Source organism: Glycine max, chromosome 11, assembly GCF_000004515.6.
Source record: "Glycine max cultivar Williams 82 chromosome 11, Glycine_max_v4.0, whole genome shotgun sequence".
In the NCBI taxonomy this organism is placed as follows: domain Eukaryota; kingdom Viridiplantae; phylum Streptophyta; class Magnoliopsida; order Fabales; family Fabaceae; genus Glycine; species Glycine max.
Window position 1 is genome coordinate 15805253 of NC_038247.2, and position 15516 is coordinate 15820768.

At 34.7% G+C, this 15516-nt stretch overlaps 2 protein-coding genes across 2 annotated transcripts; both read left to right on the top strand.

Annotated features, from left to right (window-relative positions):
* The first annotated feature begins 1097 nt into the window (after nt 1-1097).
* On the top strand, nt 1098-5410 carry LOC100791614 (protein SUPPRESSOR OF K(+) TRANSPORT GROWTH DEFECT 1). Its single transcript, XM_003538079.5, has 8 exons — nt 1098-1762; nt 1864-1969; nt 2695-2893; nt 4338-4406; nt 4489-4563; nt 4665-4763; nt 4864-5019; nt 5124-5410. Exons 1-8 carry the CDS (start codon nt 1288-1290, stop codon nt 5247-5249), a joined length of 1305 nt encoding a protein of 434 aa, XP_003538127.1. The 5' UTR covers nt 1098-1287; the 3' UTR covers nt 5250-5410.
* Nucleotides 5411-6468: 1058 nt separating this feature from the next.
* Nucleotides 6469-10962, top strand: LOC100792672 (subtilisin-like serine-protease S). Its single transcript, XM_003538081.5, has 11 exons — nt 6469-6714; nt 6885-6976; nt 7109-7206; nt 7451-7603; nt 7675-7786; nt 8261-8798; nt 8891-8985; nt 9383-9622; nt 9725-9839; nt 10009-10216; nt 10331-10962. The coding sequence occupies exons 1-11, from the start codon at nt 6529-6531 to the stop codon at nt 10876-10878; spliced, it is 2385 nt and encodes a 794-aa protein (XP_003538129.2). The 5' UTR covers nt 6469-6528; the 3' UTR covers nt 10879-10962.
* Nucleotides 10963-15516: the final 4554 nt, after the last annotated feature.

Sequence of the window (15516 nt, forward strand, 5' to 3'; positions counted from 1 at the left end):
GTATTATTATTTATTGATAGTGTAAATATATTAGATTATATATTAGAACACTCACCAACAAAAAAAAAAATTGTAGGATAAATTTTGTAAGTCTATAAGATTGTGTAATCTTTTTTTGTTAAGTCTATAAGGTCGAATCCTCATCCAACCTAGTCACATTAAATTGTGGAATCCAAATATATGATCCTACAACACCCCGAAGTGTCTAGAGAAAAATTTAGGCATGTTAAGGCTATCATGCATATTTTCCAGGATATCATCAATGAAGCCACCATAATGTCTCAAATAGCTTCTTCAACTAGGTCTTTTTCTCTAGTAAAGGACCCTCTTTCGATCGCTTGGTCTCCTTCAAGCTCAACGTTGACGACAACTCTTGTGGCAATCTAGGACCTTCAGGGTATGGTGGGCTTATTCAAAACAGCCTAGGCCAATGACTCTCAGGTTTTACAGGATCATGCGGTTTTACTTCAAACCTTGTTGCTGTGATTTATCATGTCATTTTATGTGAAACAAACTCCAACTTTTGATGGATGACTTCTCTCCCCTTAATCCAAATGCTTCGCTCATAAGTCAGATCCAATCCTTCAACCAAAAGCCTTCACTACTTTGATTTCTACCTGGCTAGCTAAGAAAGGCTCTTCTTCTATCTTCTTCCAATTTGATGGAAAGGCTCTTCTTCCCCCACTGATAAAAAAAAATATTTAGCTTGCAAGTTAGAATTCACACAAACACAAATTTTGAAATTAAAATATAAAAAAATTGCAAGTTAAATTTCTTTTATTTATGTCCTTTTGCAAAAATTAATTACTATCTATGTTTTCTTTATCCCCAATTTTCCTTTCACCAATCAACCCATTCAATTATGTTTGTTTTAATTTGTTACAAAACACTCAATTTTCTTTAGAAAAAACAAAATAATAATTCAAACACAAATTTGTTTGCATGCGAGGCTAAATTCTCCGTAGCCTCCCATTCGCGCATTCACACATCTATGCAATCTAAACCGTCAATACAGATCAAACGCTTCAGAATTTCTACGAACAGAATACGCATCCAAAATAAAATACCATTCGATCTTAATCCAAGGATCACAATCGATGAACGTATATATCCGTAAACACACGGAATCCGTCTGCGTTTGAAGGAAGGTTCGACGGAAGAATCTTCTCTGACTCGCCCAAACCAAACGCTTTTTTTTTCTTTCCACGCGCAGACTAACACCCTTTCCTTCTTCTTCGTTCGGATCAGATTCTTGGAATTCTGAATCAAAATTCTCAGAAGAAGGAGATGTATAGCAATTTCAAAGAGCAAGCAATAGAGTACGTGAAACAAGCGGTAGATGAAGACAATAAGGGAAACTATGCGAAAGCGTTTCAGCTTTACATGAACGCGTTGGAGTATTTCAAAACGCATCTCAAGTACGAGAAGAACCCTAAGATCAAGGAGGCCATCACGCAGAAATTCACCGAGTATCTCCGCCGGGCCGAGGAGATCCGGGCGGTCCTCGACGACGGGCCCAGCGGCCCGGCCTCCAGCGGGGACGCCGCGGTCGCCACACGGCCCAAGACGAAGCCCAAGGACGGAGGGAAAGACGGAGACGGCGAGGATCCCGAGCAGGCCAAGCTCCGGGCCGGGCTCAACTCCGCGATCGTTAGGGAAAAGCCCAACGTGAAGTGGAACGACGTCGCGGGGTTAGAGAGCGCGAAGCAGGCGCTGCAGGAAGCGGTTATCTTGCCCGTGAAGTTTCCGCAGTTCTTCACTGGTGAGGGTTTTTTTACTTTTCGGTTAATCGATTGAAGGAAGTGTGATTTTAAATATTCGAAATTTCAATTGTTCGATTGGAATGGTTTGTTTTTGGTTCAGGTAAGCGACGACCTTGGAGAGCGTTCTTGTTGTACGGACCGCCGGGGACGGGGAAATCGTATTTGGCCAAGGCCGTTGCCACAGAAGCTGATTCTACGTTTTTCAGGTAGATTTATAATTTTGTTGTTTAAGCCTCTAATTAAGTGTGTGTTTTGGATGAACTTTTACAAAATTTATTGAAAATGATGTGATTTATGTTTGTATGATGTTATTATAACATAAGGGCAATGATTAAGGAATCAAAAGTGGATTTTTTTTTTTTATTGGTAAGTGTAAGGGTATATTCTCCTATGATTTCCAATGCACTCTCTCAATAAAAAATTTCTATTTATCGATTCCTAACCAATGCCCTAAAGACACTAGTTAGCAGTACTCTTATTTTAAAAACAATTTAGTGGTAGGACTCAATATATTTTTTTATCCAAAGCAAAATCTACTTAAATTTAATTCTGCTCAATCAATTCCTTAACAGGGAACCAAACTTGTGAACATTTACTTAAAATCACGATAACTGATATTTCAATGTGATTTTGGATCATCCAATGTGAACCCAAACACTAAGTTTGGTGGATGAATGTGTGTGCATACGGATGATTTCACACCATCATCAACATCATTATCGTTAAAATTTCAATTTCTGAGTGCCATTGCTTTCATTATATGGATGATTGTAACTGATTTACTTTCCTTCATCTGTTAGGGAATGCAAATTTAACAGTTCTGCCTTGAGTCCTTGACAGTGATTTTGTTTGAAATAAAAAAGGTTGTGAATGTGAGTGCTTTGGTGGGCATTTTCTTGCAGCATGTTTTAACTTTTGAATTCTTCACCAGTGTTTCTTCATCAGACCTGGTTTCAAAGTGGATGGGAGAAAGTGAAAAGCTGGTCTCAAATCTTTTCCAAATGGCTCGCGAAAGTGCACCTTCTATAATATTCGTTGATGAAATAGATTCTCTATGTGGTCAACGTGGAGAAGGGAATGAGAGTGAAGCTTCAAGGCGTATTAAAACTGAGCTTCTGGTGCAGATGCAGGTAATAAATTTATGGTGCCATGGTGTAGATACGCTGATTGGAATAATACTTTAGTTGACATTTGAATTGCAATATCCTGAACAAGTCAAGAAGCTTGAGTCCCAGTTTATGATGTAGCTGTCCTGTAATGCTGTATATATGAATCATTTATTGAAAATTTGAAATCCTAAAACAAAATTTCTGGAGTTTAAATACTATGAAACATCGATTCATTCTACAATAGTTGATTTAAAGAGCAGAGTTGAGCTAATTCAGTTTCTCCTTATCTTTAGTTTGGGTCTTTTTGTTACATTTGATTGTGCAATAATTGCAACTCTTGAAATATCTTGATCTCTATTGGTTTCTTCAATAAGCCATCTGACACAAATGGCCTTTTCTTGTTGGATATCTATAAAATATCTTATTATATCTTTGTTGTCTTAGAATACTTTGTTGAAATATCAATTCCTTGTTTCTTTGGGTTAGTAGGCTTGTCATATTAGGGGGCTTGGGCTTGTACTAGTAATACTAAACTAGTACTTCACTTTATTTTTTATTTTTATTATAGCTAGGACTAAGGAGAAGAGTAAATAGTATGATTTTTAGTGCTGTGAAAAAGGAGAGAGGGAGACCGATAAGGACATTAGAGGAAGTTGTTAAGCAGAATCTTGTGGTGAATAATATCTTTAAAAATTTGGTCTTTAACCAAGCTGAATGGGGTTGTGTGATCCATTTACTATTATAGTTAGGCCTAGGACTACTGCTATCATATTATTACACACCATATCAATCTAAGAATATCATTGCCTTTATTCTCTCTTGCTCCCTTTGCCTATTACCTAAACATCATAATTCAAACAGTTCTTATCCTTGACTTATGCCGCAAATTTGTTTTAGTTTTCCACCATTGTGCATATTTCCTTGTATATCCACATCTATCATATTCCATTCTTGCTTCTTTTTTTGTATTTCTTTGTTTCCCGAGTGTTTTAAATCCTAGATAATTATCTTATTAGAAAATAGAAAGTGTGGTTCTTGACATAATTATTCAATATTTTAATGGTGTGGAACATTTGCAATTATTATTATTATTATTATTTTAGGCATCCATTATCATCTGACTATTATACTTGGCTATAGTATAATTTCACTATTTTTTGCTGGTAAAAATCTGTAAAGTAACTTATTTGATGATTTTTAGTCATACACAAAGTTGCACACACTTTTTGACTAGCGACCTAAACCCTGTTATATTTAGCTTCTTTCTCTTAAGCTGAACATAGTAGCTAGTAATTTCTTTTTTTTTTAAAAAAAAAAACTGTTCAATCCCACCCCCAATAATTACAACTATTATTATGCATCCTTATTTTTTCGGAAGATCCAAGGTTTCCAACAGCTTTGGCGTCAATTTTCATTTTCGCGTTTGTTCCTAATCATAATGTAGTTTATCCACTTCACATTGTAGGGTGTGGGACACAATGATCAGAAAGTTCTTGTTCTTGCAGCTACAAATACACCTTATGCTCTAGACCAGGTAAGAAGAAAATAGTTCTGTTTACTTATTTTTATCGTGATTCAATGGGATACTGTTTTGATTAATCAACTTGTAATTGCAGGCAATAAGGCGGCGTTTCGATAAGCGTATATACATACCCCTACCTGATTTAAAGGCTCGCCAACACATGTTCAAGGCATGGGCAATATACATGATGATGTTCATTGGTCTTATTGTGTATTGTGAACCTAGCAAATGGTCTTACTATGTCTTTTTCTTGGCTGATCAATTGAACAGGTGCACCTAGGAGATACTCCCCATAACTTGGCTGAAAGTGATTTTGAACATTTGGCTCGCAAGACAGAGGGGTTTTCAGGTTCAGATATATCTGTCTGTGTAAGTTTGACTTCTATATTTAATACCTGATTACAATAATGATCATTTTATTTGGATGTTTCAAGGTAAAGGTAATTAAATTGGACCTATTATTCTACAGGTGAAGGATGTTTTATTTGAACCTGTTCGCAAAACCCAAGATGCCATGTTTTTCTTTAGGAATCCTGAGGGTATGTGGATCCCATGTGGGCCAAAGCAACAGGGTTCAGTGCAAACTACAATGCAGGATATTGCTGCGAAAGGACTTGCTTCTAAGGTATTCAAGATGCTGCGGATTTTGATGACAGTAGGACTGGAGAACTTCTTTTTCTAAATGATAATCAGATAATAACAGTTTTTATATTCTTGTTTGCTGTACAGATCCTCCCACCTCCTATATCGAGAACAGATTTTGACAAAGTACTTGCTAGACAAAGACCCACCGTAAGCAAGTCTGACCTTGATGTTCATGAGAGATTCACAAAGGAGTTCGGAGAGGAAGGATAATTCTGACGGAATTTTTCTTCAATCATCTGCACTAGCTTAAACATGTTATGATTTGTAATTTACAGTGCTATTGGATCAAGTGAAATGCATATTTTTACTAATCATAATTTGTGTATAAGAACAGACTGATGAAATAATCAGAAAAATAAATTTGATGTGAATATGTGATTCTGGTTACTCATGTTGGTCTTCATTTTGAATGTAGGTGTCCTAAATTTTAAGATAGTTTTAGGTTTTGAGTTTTTTCAGATTCCAAGCTAGGGCGGGGTTGACAATTTTAGGTTAGAGATAAACTAATTTCATCACTAAAGATGCTGATTAGGATATTCGTTTAACTATAAAATCAAGTTTTGAGCTGATTGTCCAACAAAATATGTTATTAATTTACAATTCAAATTACTCCTAGGAAAACATATAAGTTGTCCTAAATGTGATTTATATCCGTGAAGAAATGCTTGGAAAGGTCATCTTTATTAGATATGCCTTGTAAGAAGGCATTGCTAACGATGACACAATAAGAAATTATCAATGGAAATAAAAGACTTTTTGGCCACCTCTGATTGTTTGAATCGTAGGGACGGCAAGTTGATAATTTGAAGAAGTGAATGGCATGTAAGTTGTCTAGTTACGATCAGTTCCAAATGTGAGAAGGAGGTCATCCGCCAAATGGACATATAGAAAACAAAATAGTTTTTCTTACATCTTTGGCAGAGGGATTTGGGGAAATTATGAAGTAGGAAAAAAAAACTAGTGTTAAAAAGAAAAACCAAACTAGAAGGATTCAGACATTTGTCTTTGTATGTGCATACAGTACCAGAAATTTGAAGTTTGATATGGCCGTTTACTATGCTGAAAGAATCGGAGAATGTAACATTTTTGGCAGAAGCATTTAGTAATGAACTATAGGTTACATTTTTTTTATCTTCTCCTTTTCTTTTTCTTTTCTTTAAGAACCTGAAATGCACTGTAGCTTTTGGTCTGTAAGCATATGCCATTTGTGGTTGCCAATAACACACTCTCAAGTTCAGACAAGGGAACCACCCGTCGTCCTTTGAAGTTTTAAATATCGGGAAACATTTATTAGTTCACAAAACGATACAAGTATCAATCCAATAATTGCTGTTTATAATGCGTCCAAATGCTGTTAGTTCGTTAAATATATATTCATCTTATCTCCTTTTGTGAATGTCATTTAACTTTTATCGAAGAATCCCAAATGTACACTAAGTTATAACCAGAAACATATAAAGCCGGCAATGATTATTTTTATAAGTGTGACATGACATATAAGTTGGTTTGTTTTTGTATAAAATGGGTGAATCACCAACCACAAAATGAATCACCATTTCCACATCTAGCTTTCTATTCTGGACCCTTTCAACTTATCATGGGGTTTGCCAAAATTTTAAGCTCTTTCACCGTTCTGTTCATTGGGTATACCTTGGTGAATGGATCCACCCCAAAGGTAAGTAGCATTCTTAGTGGGGGTATTGATTAAGTAAACCTTGTTATATTCACTTGAATTTGATGCATGCTGCTACATGAGCTGCATCTACACCCTATGAGCTACATTATTAGCAGCTCCTAACTACTTACATAGAACAAAAATTAACTTTTGAATTTGCATTGATGTAGCATTATATAGTTTACATGGGAGATCATTCACACCCCAATTCAGAATCTGTAATCAGAGCAAACCATGAGATACTAGCTTCAGTTACTGGAAGGCATGTCATTCAGTTTAAGATAAAATTCATGGATTAATTATGACTAATGAGGTTCTTTTAAGCTTGATTTATTAAGAACGGAATAACTTAGGCTAACATAGTCTTTCTTGTGTAAATACATACACTTTTCAGCCTTAGTGAAGCAAAGGCAGCAGCACTCCACCATTACAGTAAAAGCTTCCAAGGCTTCTCAGCTATGATTACACCAGTGCAAGCTAGTCAACTTGCAGGTATTGATTGTATTCCAGTGTTATATCCTTTCCTTATCTTTCCACCATATTGGACAAGGAAACATTTTGAATAAGAGATGGAAGACTAATTCAATATTTTGGGAATGGCTTCTTTATTTAAATGGGGTTGCTCTAATTTGGAGCTGTATAAGCCCAAGTTTCAGAGTTAAAAGCATATTCTATATGGAATTCATTAACCACTTACTTGGTCAGGCTCTGAATGACGTTTTGAATTGTGTTTCAGAATATAAATCAGTAGTGTCCGTATTTGAGAGCAAAATGAATAAACTTCACACAACACATTCTTGGGATTTTCTTGGATTAGAAACTATCAACAAGAACAATCCTAAAGCACTGGACACCACATCCGATGTCATTGTTGGTGTCATTGACTCTGGTAAGTACTTTCTCTGATACTCTCTTTTTTCTCATTTTTATTACAATGAGTGACTCTACATTGGTTTTCAGGCATCTGGCCGGAATCGGAAAGCTTCACTGATTATGGATTAGGTCCTGTGCCCAAAAAATTCAAGGGAGAGTGTGTTACTGGTGAAAAATTTACACTAGCCAATTGCAACAAGTAAGAACTCTTTTTGGAATTCTAAATCCATCATAGACTGGTTTTTAAGATTGATGTACAAAGTATATATATTGACGTAAATAAATTATGAACTTGAAGCTGTTGAAGTGTAATATAAAATCATTTTTGTGAAGTTTAAACTTTTGGGATAGTTGATTTATGACATGGTATTAGAATGTCTGTGACCAAGTGGTCCAGAGTTCCATCTCTACCAACCTCATTCTTCTAATAAAAAACTGAATTTCAGCACAAGGTAGTTGGATCCGTCTATTGTTCACATTTCAAAGTTTAAGGGACTCTAACATGAGTGGATGTTGTGTTAAAGACTTATCATACAACTATTCGTGTTTCCTCACCTAATAGCTTAAACTTTTGTGACGGTTTGTGATAGAAGCTTACTCATTGTATGCTATAGAAATATACAGATTGTCATTTTCTAACTATGTCATCTCACCTGAATTTTTTATTTTTCAGGAAAATTATTGGTGCTCGGTTCTATTCAAAAGGGATTGAGGCAGAAGTTGGTCCTCTAGAGACTGCTAACAAGATTTTTTTCCGGTCAGCTCGGGATGGTGATGGACACGGAACACACACGGCTTCCACAATAGCAGGGTCCATTGTTGCTAATGCCAGCTTATTAGGCATTGCCAAAGGAACCGCTAGAGGTGGTGCCCCAAGCGCGAGACTTGCAATTTACAAGGCATGTTGGTTTGATTTCTGCAGTGATGCTGATGTTCTTTCTGCCATGGATGATGCCATCCATGATGGGGTTGACATACTATCTCTTTCCCTTGGCCCTGACCCTCCGCAGCCAATTTACTTCGAGAATGCAATCAGTGTAGGAGCATTCCATGCATTCCAAAAGGGTGTTCTTGTTTCTGCTTCTGCTGGGAACTCAGTTTTTCCACGTACTGCATGCAATGTTGCTCCTTGGATCCTCACTGTTGCTGCTAGCACAATAGACAGGGAATTCAGTTCAAATATCTACCTTGGTAACTCGAAGGTTTTAAAGGTGAGGCCAATAACACAAATTTGGTCACCAATATACATCCTAATGCATATTAGTATCAGTTAGTAAATCAAGAAAGATTTATGTGCCTTCAGGGTTCTTCTTTAAATCCAATAAGAATGGAGCATTCGAATGGTTTAATATATGGAAGTGCCGCTGCAGCTGCAGGAGTTTCAGCAACAAATGCAAGGTATCTTCTGCATTAAGTAGCTAAGCACAACACTTCATTTTGATAAATGTTTCGGATTCTATATAACTATTTGCCTTCTTTAAGCCGTATTAAAACTCATTAAAGTCAGTCCTCTAGTTAGAAAATGAGACAATATTATTAGTACATCTAACTTTTTGTTTTGAAACATAGACAACTCTAGTCTCTCTATTTGCCATATCATTATTATACCATTAGCGAAAAAACTGTGGATATTTAGAATCACACATCTTGTTTGACTCCAAATAGTTAAAATTAGTGTCCTATTCTGCATAAATGTATAGGAACTATTCAAGGATGCTGACTTTAATCCCAAGACATCTAGAGTGACATGATTCAATTTTTTAATCCTAATTTTTTTAATTTCTTTTGTTTACAGCTTCTGCAAGAACAATACTCTAGATCCTACCTTAATCAAGGGTAAAATTGTAATCTGCACAATTGAGACTTTCAGTGATGACAGACGAGCCAAGGCCATAGCAATAAGGCAAGGAGGGGGTGTCGGAATGATACTTATTGATCATAATGCCAAAGATATTGGTTTTCAATTTGTCATCCCAAGCACTCTCATTGGTCAGGATGCCGTACAAGAGCTTCAAGCATATATAAAGACAGATAAGTGAGTTTTAAAAGTTTGTCAAAAGAGAGAAAAAAAAATCTCTATTACCAAAGTTAGTCACAATCCATGAAACATCACCAGCTAATGCTTTTACTATGTCAGGAATCCCACTGCTATAATCAACCCAACAATAACTGTAGTCGGTACCAAACCTGCTCCAGAAATGGCAGCTTTTTCTTCCATTGGACCAAATATAATAACACCAGACATTATTAAGGTAAGTTTACTCAATAAACTATATGTTTTAGATCTGCATGCACCACAGATTCTCTTCCTAGTTTAATTTTATGTTGACACACACCCAAAAAGGATAAAGAGGATTTAGTGTTGAAAGTTGATCATATACCTATATATGCTAAATAGTGTGCTCTCATCCCACTATGCAGCCTGACATAACAGCACCTGGAGTGAATATTTTGGCAGCATGGTCTCCAGTGGCAACTGAAGCCACAGTTGAACATCGATCTGTCGACTATAACATCATTTCCGGAACATCAATGTCTTGCCCACATGTAACTGCAGTTGCGGCAATTATAAAATCTCACCACCCACACTGGGGTCCTGCAGCCATAATGTCTTCAATAATGACAACAGGTAAGTTGTTCATTCATGCTAGAAAAGTTCCTGGCAACAACAAAAACCATGAGAATAGATGTTTGTAATTGTGTGTGATGATCCTAAATTGGTGCCTTTGTTCTGATGTTACAGCGACAGTTATTGATAACACACGTCGAGTCATAGGAAGAGATCCGAATGGAACACAAACCACACCATTTGACTATGGATCTGGACATGTTAATCCGGTTGCATCACTCAATCCTGGATTAGTATATGATTTTAATTCCCAAGATGTTCTCAATTTTCTGTGCAGCAATGGGGCAAGCCCGGCACAACTTAAGAACCTCACTGGGGTTATTAGTCAATGTCAGAAACCTCTTACAGCTTCCTCCAACTTCAATTACCCTTCAATTGGTGTGTCCAGCTTGAATGGAAGTTTATCAGTGTATCGTACAGTTACTTATTATGGTCAGGGGCCAACGGTATATCGTGCAAGCGTTGAAAATCCATCTGGTGTGAATGTTAAAGTTACACCTGCAGAATTGAAGTTTGTGAAAACTGGGGAAAAAATAACTTTCAGGATTGATTTCTTCCCTTTCAAGAACAGCGATGGAAGCTTTGTGTTTGGTGCTTTGATATGGAACAATGGCATACAAAGGGTTAGGAGTCCTATTGGTCTCAATGTACTATCTACTTAACATTGATTGGTTATACCTTAAGAAAATGCATTTATTTATATATATCACTTTGATTTCGGCAATAAAAAAAAAAAGTTCAATAGATATCATTGAGGATTTCCAATATAGCGAATTCTCCACAAGCAAGACTGGATCTTTATGTACCAATATCTGTCTGATTCAATGGAAGTGTTGTCAATTTCTATTGCCTGTGATAATAATACCCTGTCTTTTTTTAAAAAAATTAATTAAAAGAGTTTTTTTAATTAAAATAAATGAGTTTTTATTTAAATAAAATAGAGGTTTGGAATAAATAATAAATGAGTTTTTAAAAAATAAAAAGAGAGTTAAAAAAAATAAGAGGGAGATTTACTTTTTCATTTTTCATCTATTTAATAGAGAAAAAAGAGTGTTTTTAGAGATTGGAGGAAGAGTTTTAGAGAGCACCTAAAACACCAGGCCGTCGTTGGTAGCAAGAAACGTTACAACGACTAAATCGAGGGATGAGTTACTCAAACTTATAGATTAAAATTAACATGTGTAGAGATCTTTAAAGAATTAAATTTGGGATTATTTTGAACTATTTTATAAAATTCAATTTTGTTTTTATGCTTTTATTTATGAATTGAGTGTGTTTAGGGATTGGATGTGAAATTGTTGTGATTTGATTTCAGGAGTATTTGTTTTTTATTGTGTTTTTACTTCTGTGCCTTTTAGGAATTTTGATTGGTTTTAAAATTAAGGTTAAATTATTTTATTTTAGTTGTTGTCTCTTGACCTTTTCACTAATCTAATTTTTGTGACGGTGATTGCAAACTCTGCGTACAAAATAATTAATCTAGAGATTCTTTTGGTGTCACTAATTTTTATTTAGTCTATCATATATATTGTAATTGGCAAAAGTATTCCACTTAGATATCCACGTGCATTTAAGATTTTCTCTCATGCTTTGCCTATTCGATTTGATTAAGGGATCGCGGTTTTGCATATCGATATTTCTTTCCGCAATAATGGATTAAGAAAGTTAGATAGATTGTTGTGGTATTTTTGTTAGAAGCATGATGTTGTTGTACATAGGTACATGCTAATTGCTGGCATATTCATATACGGAAGCTTTCTAATTACACCATGGTACTTTCTACACGTGTATGAATGATTAATATATATATATATATATATATATACATTGAAACGTGAATGGATGGGTGATAATATATCATTTTGAGATTTTCGTGTGGATGTGACCATAGTTATTTAAATATTGAACGAAAAAGAGCTTTCAATTGAATTTTCATTTGCTTTACCCATTTTAATATGTCCATGTGAAAGTTATACTTTTGTATTAGATTTTAAAAGTTGATTCATTGTATGTGCATGTTTATGAATTGCAAAGAAAAAGTGACATTTCAATTGTTAGCTAGGTTGGGATTTGTTAGGTGGTCCTCGTTCTTGCCTTTCGGATATATATATTTCAAATAATAAAAGTAAAAAAAAATTAAATAAAGTTATAAAATTATTGCTTAATAATAATAATTACTTTTGTTACATTTCAATTTAATCATTGTATATACTCTTTTTAATTGAAAATAATATAATTTAATTTAATATATACGTATTTTGTACCTGTAAATATTATTACTGTGTGATGTGTATATGATTCATGAAACATGATAAATTGTTATATTAAGATCATGAAATTGTGATTGAAATTGTGTAAGTGATAAATTGAGTATGCAATGAATTGTGAGATACATGTGTATTAAGCTGTTGTATGTAATGAGTTGTGAGTTATCAACTGTTCAATCATACAACTGTAAGATCCTTTAAGGGCGGCGAGTTTTGTGATGGGTTTCATTTTGGGAATCCGACGAGTTTAATCAGTTTAAATATGACGAGTTAAAATGATTTTGAAAACAATTGAGTGATTGTGTATATTGCATAATTCATAGGTAGAGTATGTGTGTTAAAATATTTTGAGTTGGACCTAAATCAGGAATGACAGGCTTCTCGGATTCTAGGCCTTGGGGGTAAATATACTTGGTTTGAGTGCTATTTTAAGTTTGTGCCGATCCCACATGGTTGAAGTATTCTCGCAAAACAAAGTGACCCTGACTAGTCTTCCTATGATTTCACTTAGTGAGAGTGACCTGACTTACCTATTGTGAGACATGTTTTGTCATGTACTCCTAAGCTCCTAATGAGGTTTTCACTGAAAATGGTATCACATTGCATGTAGGCTTAAGTCTAGTATATTTGTTGCATAATGTTGTGTTTGGCCTTCATTGAGTTAACGATTGAGATTTCGGTATTATTTTCTGGAGTGTGTGAACTTGAATGAGTGTGCATACTTGCGTGTGATTTTGTGAAGTGATGATGTTTGTGTAAATTCAGCTTTATGTATTTATATGTTTCACACATTCTAGTATTTTTTTTTATATACAAATGTGATAACTCATTCCCGATGTGTATTTTTGTTTGGGCTAAATGTCATTTTGTTTCAGGTGAGCTAACATATGATGAGTTCCATGCTGGAGATGGAGAGGCTTAGCCTTTCTCAGGGAAATGCTCTTATAGATGTGACATCGGGACATGACATTTTTATTTCATATGTTATAGTTCCATGACCAATATAGTTGTTTTATGTTTTCTGCTATCAGTTTGACTTTTTTCATTCATTTGGAAGACCTTGTTTTGAGTCGACATGATTTTATTATTTTTTGGACAAGTACTATTATGATGTTCGAGAAGCGAATGTGAACCTTTACCTTCACTACTACAAACAATGGTTTTAATATCGCTAAGTTAACATTGGTTTTATGTAAAACTGATGTTAACAAAAAATGCAGTGGCAATAACACGAGTTTGTTAACATCGGTTTTTAATAAAATTGATGTTAACATGAGTTCATTACATCGGTTTTTAAAAACTCGATGTTAACAAACTTTGATAGCATCGGCTTTACCAAAAATCGATGTTACTGAAGAACGTAGAGAAAACTCAACATCATTTTTTTGAAAAACCGATGTTAAGGTTACTTTGTTAGCATCGTTTTTTTTATTAAAAAAATTGATGTTGTGAGATCTTTTAATCATTGTCTAGTGCCGAAAACCCTGAAGTTCAGGACCTTTGAAATCTCTCACTCTCAACACTTTCACTCTCATTCTGATCACTCTCACTTGAACACTTTGACACTCTGATTTGCAACCTCTCACGACACTCTAACTCCATCATAGGCAACATTGGAACCTCTCGGTCACAAAAGGTTAGGTTTCTTCTCCTTTCTTCGTGTTTCTGTACTTTGTTCTCCTTCACGCACTGCCATTTGAAGTCCTTCTTCTTTTCTCAGTCTCATAGGACCCTTTATCATTTCCTTTCTCTTTATCCTTCGTATTAGTCTAACAGGACGCAATATAAAAGAAGTGAAGCCAGGTAAGTCTTTGATATATATATATATATATATATATATATATATATATATATATATATATATATATATATATATATATATATACAACTCACAACGTATTTAACGAAATGTGCATGTGTATGTGTGGATGATAGCTTGTATATGTAACTGGTTTATGAAGCACCTGATTTTTCATATTGATTACTGAACCACGAACTAGTTAATGGTTAGGATTGAATGTTGTTGGTTTATGAAGCCTTTGAGGCAACACGAAGACTTCTTATGTTATTAATTAATCTCACTACCTATCTATGACTATGTGTATCTATATGTATATATGTTTGATGCATTTTCTTTCAAGTTATGATGCATTTTCTGAAACTGGATGCAAGTGCCATTCATTAGGCATTAATTGAAACTGGGTGCATTTTCAAGTTACAGTGTATCTATATGTATATATATGTTTATGGGAATGATGATTGATGTAGGTGGTGATTGACCTGTCTCTTGGATTGCTACTATGTTTTTGGACTGTGCTGACTGTACTGGGAAACTTTATATCCATACACCCTCACTCTCAGTAGAAGAGGTAAGTAAGTTAATGCTAGGATGTTGTAACTTGTAAATGTAATGAGATGAATATGAACTGGGGAAAAACTGTCTGTGAATTAGCATGCCTTCATTTTATGTGGCGTACTTGTTTGGTGTAGATGTGGTGAATGGTATTGTATATCATTTTGATTGGTTGAATCACTGTAAATTAGCTCCTAGTTGCACCAACATCTGCAACAGCTAAATGTTTGTCTTTTTTTTATTCTTTAATTACATAGGCCAAAAAATAAGAAAGAAAGTTGAAAACTTTAATCGTATAATCATCACAATGAGTTAAACAAACTTGGTTTCTTCTAATTTCCACTAGATTTGATTTGTGCTAGTTTTGCTATAGTACAGGTTTGATTTTGATTTTGATTATGATTTTTTTTTCCTTTTCTATGTTTATGATATGTTGAGTTCAATCCATATGGATAATACGGATTTGGTGGCTCATTTTCTTTTTATTTGTGTTAAACACATGTAGAAATGGATAAATGAACTGAAATTAAACATTAAAAAGAGATAAGATGGAGTAGACAAGTGTTGCTTACCTAAGGTTCCACTTGAGAAAAATGAAAAATGTTTCTCCCATAATTAACTTATGCATAAGTTAAAATCAACTTTTAAAAGAGTTAATAAGAGATAATTTCTACATATTA